At 43.2% G+C, this 6000-nt stretch overlaps 1 protein-coding gene across 1 annotated transcript in view; it reads left to right on the forward strand.

Annotated features, from left to right (window-relative positions):
- COL2A1 (collagen type II alpha 1 chain) overlaps window positions 1-6000 on the forward strand; it is a 95088-nt gene that overhangs the window by 1268 nt on the left and 87820 nt on the right. The window contains exon 2 of the mRNA XM_042452023.1: window positions 3764-3970. Coding sequence (XP_042307957.1) covers window positions 3764-3970 — 207 coding nt within the window. The remainder of the gene's footprint in view (window positions 1-3763; window positions 3971-6000) is intronic.

The raw sequence follows: 6000 nt of genomic DNA on the forward strand, positions 1-6000 counted from the left end.
AAAGTTCCCCCAACTCAAGAGGCCACCTGAGGGGTGCAAGGCATTCCAGAGGCACATCAGTCCATTTGTTCTATTCACATCTCCCCCCCCCTCCATGCGCACGCATGCATTCTTACACACTTAAACCAAGGCTTGGTGGGGGAAACCTTCCAGATGGAATGGCTGATAAGATCTTAATTTCTTGTCTGTGAAAGGCCCTATTTTTCCCCCAAAAAGATTTTATCGAATGACAATTTTGCCACCAATAATGACATAATTTTTCTTTCTTTTTTTGCCACCAATAATGACAAAATTTGATATGGAGAAAGTTAACTGTATAGCACCCCTGTCCCTTCCCCCTACCCAGAAAGCTTTTATTGTCTGGGATATTATTCAGGGTTGGAAGATGGAAACTTTATTAGCTAGAAAGAGCGGAGAGTTTTTGGTGTGGTTTTTTTCTTCTTCTTCATTTCTTTGGGCAGGTTTCCTATTCTTTGAATTCCATCCCTGCTTCCATATGCTCCAGACTGTAAATCAATTGCAGGGAAGGGAGCTTGAAAAATAGGATGTGTGTAGGGGGGAGGCCTCTCTTTGCTCCTGATCGCAAGCCATGGTTCTCTTTCTTGGCTCAAAATTCCAGGAAAAAAGGGAGCTGAATTCCTTTCATTCATCTGCAGGAATCTCTGCAGATGAATTTTTCCGCGTTAGCGATAGAAAGGGCCTTGCGTTCAGTGTGGCTCAGAAGTGGCTCCCAGGGCAAACTGGCATACAGTAGTTGGTTCTCCCATATGGAGTCCTCCTCATGCTACCAGTCAAAAGACACTGGGCAGCTGTTCCAGCTATCTGAATTTTCAGTGGTAAGAAGAGGGAAAAAGATGGAGTCTGTCCTGGGAAGGCATTGGGGGGGGGGGGGGTTAAAAGTGGCATCTCAATCCTCAGATTCTCTGAACAAGGAGGAATGATTGTCCATGCATACACACACACCTTTCACTGGGAAGCAAGCTAAAGATTTTCGAGGTGCTTTGGGAGGTTGCCAGAGTGAAAATTGAATAGGGATCCTATACTTCTAATGGTTGTATAGAAAAGGAAATTTAAACAAGAATTGTTTGTTATCTGGTGGTGTGACCAAAAGCACCTACTGAAACTCTGTACTCTACACAACCATGAAAGGTACAGGAGCCCTCTCCAGTTTCACCTCTGACAACCCTAAGTGCTTTGCAATGCCACCTTATAGCCAGGTACGTCTCTGTCTCTTCTCTTTCAGTGACTGTACCCAGCTGCACAACATTCTGGTTTCCTTTCACACTGTTCTCTATTGTAATTTGTGCTGAAACACTGCATCTTTGGATTTCAGAGGTATATGGTATAGGGGTGTGTGTGTGTGTGTGTGTGCGCGCGCGCGCACACACACACACACACACTTTGAAGTGAGGCAGGGAATGTTTATCGCCACCTTCCCTTAAGCAGCTCTTTAAGGCATACTGCTGCATTCTTTTCAGCCAAGGAGAGAGACACATTGGCATATATTGCGGCTTTCCAATTGCTCTAATCCTAATGCATCTTTTGGGAGTCATGTCTTTTATTTGTGTTTTTGTTGGGGGTTTTTTTCCAAGGAAAAAGTGTTCTCCCAGGTCAGGCACTGTGCTCAGTTCTCACTCTATGAACGTTTGTTTGCATTTGGCAGCAATAGCTTCCAGATGCTGAAATGTTGACCATATTTATTTAAACTAGTTCCTAACAGGGCCATGTGAATTGCGCTCTGTGTGCACTCGAGAAAAGGTCCATTCATGAGTGGATGGGTCCCTCGGGCTCCCGCAGGCTCCCCTGCCCTCATGCACAATGCCCCTCCTGTCATATCACTGCTGCAGTCAAGCCTTTCTGAGGACGTTTTTTAAAAAGAAAGGTGGGGGGAGCATGTGCCAAAGGGTCACAGTTTCAATAGGTTTCTCCTGACCCCTTCCCCACCAAGAATCATTCCTATTTAACTGTGATAATGGGAGGCAAACATTGTCAGCTCTCCTGATTAGAGCACCAAAGTCTATTTACTTTCTCTGGCTTTCTCATTCCAACCCACCAAGCCTCACACAGTGCAAGAAGCTTCACTGATCAGACCTTGGTTGGATCTGCATCTGCTTTTAAAATTAGGAAGAAAACGGCCACATCCTTTGAGCCACATAACAGAGAGTGCTCTTTCATAGGCTTTATCCTCACTGTAGAAATAACCCAGTTTGACCGCACTTTTACTGCCATGGCTCAAGGCTATGAATGCTCTGGTGCCACAGCACACTACAGTTCCCAGAATTCCATAGCCTTGAGCCATTGCAGTTAAAATGGGTTCAAACTGGATTATTTCTGCAGTGTAGATGCAGGTGTCCCCCCATTGCACCCATTCCAGAAATGAATGCCAAGGGGGTGGGAGAGACAGGGAGCATATTAGTTCCCCAGTCAATTCTAATTGGTTAGAAAATGCACGCTGGATCAACAGTAGTGGGGTCTGATACAACAACTTTGTTCTCTGCTTTGTCATGTTCACAAAGTGGCTTCTATGGGCTTGAATTTCTAACACAAGGGATTCTAGTTCAGTCCATTGACAGAGATGTTAGGCCACATGGACAGCCTTCTGAGGATGTAGGCCCTTAACTACCAGACAAGGTGGTCACTTGGAGTTTTTCTGAGGGGATGTTTTGGCATTCTTGGTTTCTCCAAAGTTTCATCCGCACTGCAGAAAGAATCCGGTTTGACACCACTTTAACTACCATGGCTTAAACTGGATTATTTCTACAGTATGTATACAGTCCAAGACAACATTTTTTAACTTTCAGAGTTAGCAGTGTGTTTGGAAACAGTAAAGATGAGCTAACACTAACAAGTAAGGCTGAAGACCCTTTAGGGTCTTAGAATTGCTAGATGCCTTTGAAAGGGACATTGAGTCCTGGCAACATACACTTTGTTGTATCAGATCCACACCAATTATGCTATTCAGTAACAGACTTGGGCAAGTGTAGTTTGCCCTTAACTCACAAATAACTAAGGCTGCCAGAGGGAAGACTGGAGAGGTCTTGTGTACCTTGAATGGTTGTGCAGAAGGAATTGCACTACATATTCCTTGTTACCTGTGTGACAAGCAACACCTTCTGAAAGTCCTTCTTCTACTCAACCATTACAAGCACAGACACAATCTCCAGTTTTCCAGCCTGGCAATCCTAACTAATACCTTAGAGTCACCTTCCTTCATAAATGTTACTCTAATACGTGCCTCCCAAGAAACTGTATAAAAGTGGTCCCAAGCTTTGATCCTCCAGATGTTCTGGATGTCAGCTCATAGAATTCCTGACTATTGGCTAAACTGAGTGGGGATTCTGGGAGTTGAAGTCCAAAACACTTTGAGGACCAGTATTCGGAAACCACTGTTCTATAATATCCCTTCAACTTACTTTTGTCCACAAAGAATTTCAGGCTGGTTGTCTCATTATGAGGAAAGCTGAGAGGGGTTTCTGTAGGTGGGCTGGGCGAAAGGAGGGAACAGCTAACCAAAGGCCTTTAGATTCTGCTTGTGGATGACAATTTGCCAAAAATGTCCTCATAACTTTGAGGAGAACAGAGAGATGTCCCTGTATGAAGCCAGCCCATGGAAAGAAGGGGCCAACTTTGTGTACTTATGATACAGGATTGCTGTAACCAATGCTGCTGTTATGACTCTGTTTCTTTCTCTCTCCCTCTCTTCTGGTTTTTTGCTTCTTTCTGTTCCCCCTGCTATTCCCTTCCCCTCCCCCTTCCGGCACAGAGGAGGCAGGCAGCTGTGTACAGGATGGTCAGAGGTATAGTGATAAAGATGTGTGGAAACCAGAACCCTGCCGGATCTGTGTCTGTGACACTGGGACGGTCCTCTGCGATGATATACTCTGCGAAGAACTGAGAGATTGTCCCAAGCCTGAGATCCCCTTCGGAGAATGTTGCCCCATCTGTCCAACTGACCAGCCTGCTGCCAGTGGTCGTAATTTATTTATTTATGTTCCATATAAATAAATTACTTGTGAGAGAACAGTGGCGTGCAGGGTGAGGGGGGGAGAGGAAAGATTGATAAGATCCATGGATGCAAAATGCTAGATCTGTGGCATCCATGGAAAGGCATCTGCTGGGAAAGGCTACTTCTCATGATTCATGAAACTGGGTGAGAGTAGAGAAGTGTGATTTAACATCTTAACTGAGCCAAGGATATGTGAGGAAAGCAGATGGGCAGCATTAGTGAGAGGCTATTCACATGGATAAGCTTTACAAAGCAGCCTCCAAAATGAAACTTTCAAGTAGTCACACATGCTTTTAGGTGGCCTGGGAGAAGATTCCTTGTATTTTGTCCTGGAGGAATTTTTTTACTTGCCATAGGTAATCTGACAAGTGACCGTTCATGAGACTGGTCTTGGTAAATTACCCCAAACTTAGTAAATACAACCACTTAATAAAATTGTCTTCTGTGCCCTACTGTCCTTTTGGCTTCAGGGTATTGCCCGCCCCCCAAAAAAATCCCCCTAAGAAATAAGTTGAGGTTTCACAGTTCTAGGTATATGTTACTGTGAATTTCCTCTTCCTCTCTGTAACTGTGCTTTCTCTGTCAGAAAGTGTAGGGATTTCTGGATAAGAACAGTTTCTTTATAGTCCTCTTGAGACTGAAAGATCTGATTAAATATTTATCAAATGGCAAAAACCTTTCCCTGCATGGGATCTTTTAAGGATGAGCTGCCCCATCCTAAACAATTAGTTGAAGATAAAATTTAATTGAAATCAATGAAATATGCCCAAATGAAATTGCGTGCAAGATGCAGCCAATGGTTGCAATCCAGAAAAGGTCTAGTGATTCTAGCAATGATGTGGATGCTATTTGTTTGTGTGTGTGTTCAAAGTTTCTCAACAACTATTTCAACAATAGCATGCTTAAGTACCGTTGAAATAAATGGACTGTAAGCAGTTAGTCACTTAAATCCCATTAATGCCAGTATGATTTGGGCATGCTTTACTTTCTCTGGATTGCACCCAGCTGATATTATGCTTCAGCAACTTCTTCACAATGCACTGATCAGAGGTGTGAAAAAGCTTGCAAGCATGAGTGTCTCATGCTTCCTGGAGGATTCTGGGATTTGTAATTCCAAAAGTTTAATTTCCCAAAATTCTGGGAATCTGTGGCCCTCTAGATGTTGCTGCTCAATAATCCAAGATGAAGGGAGTTGGCATTCAACAACATCCTGATAGCCATAGGTTCACTTATCGTTATGTAGGCTTTTGGTGATGATTACACTGAAGGAGTATTCTCCTTTTTGGATGAGCCCATGCATAGTAAAATTATATAAGAAGCTGGCAGAAATTATGTTTGTTTCCCCCTATTTAGAAAGCCCTTTGGACATTTTAAGGGTTTTTGGGTTTCTTAACAAATATCTTGTTAAGAGCCAAGAACCAAGAGGTCAAAATTGGGAGTTCAGAGAAAATGACAGTCAGGCCTTGCTTTCATACCTGAGATGCTGGAGATGATTAATCACGCTTCCCTACTTCTCGAAGCATTGCCCAGGGGGGCATGCTCCACAAAGAGTTTGAAAATTTCAGGCCAAGGGTGCAAGGAAGCATCCTACATTCTTTCGAGTTCCTGCTTCTTTCTGCTTAGTTCTAGCCCTGGAGTTGGGTTACAATTAGATGAAGTAGCCTTTTAAAACCCTTTTACCTATTCTGTCTTCTTTTGAGGCTCCTGTGATTCTTGTTTTTTAAAAAAATGAAACTGTGAGGATGCCAGAATATGTAAAGGGTTGAGACTTGCAAAAGTTAATCATGACTCTGTGCATGTTCATTTGCTCTTAAGCTGAATGTGGCTTTTAACCTTTTGTGTTTTGTGTCATGCTTGCCTTTAAAAAAGAATCTTCTAAAGCTGCTCTTTTTTCCTGTATGCAATTACAGTGCTTAACAGATGAATCTATGAGGGTCTTGACTGGTCCCAGTTCCAGCTGAACTGTGGTTTAAATGGGGACCAATTGGTAAAAT

This window comes from Sceloporus undulatus, chromosome 2 (assembly GCF_019175285.1).
Source record: "Sceloporus undulatus isolate JIND9_A2432 ecotype Alabama chromosome 2, SceUnd_v1.1, whole genome shotgun sequence".
Lineage (NCBI taxonomy): Eukaryota > Metazoa > Chordata > Lepidosauria > Squamata > Phrynosomatidae > Sceloporus > Sceloporus undulatus.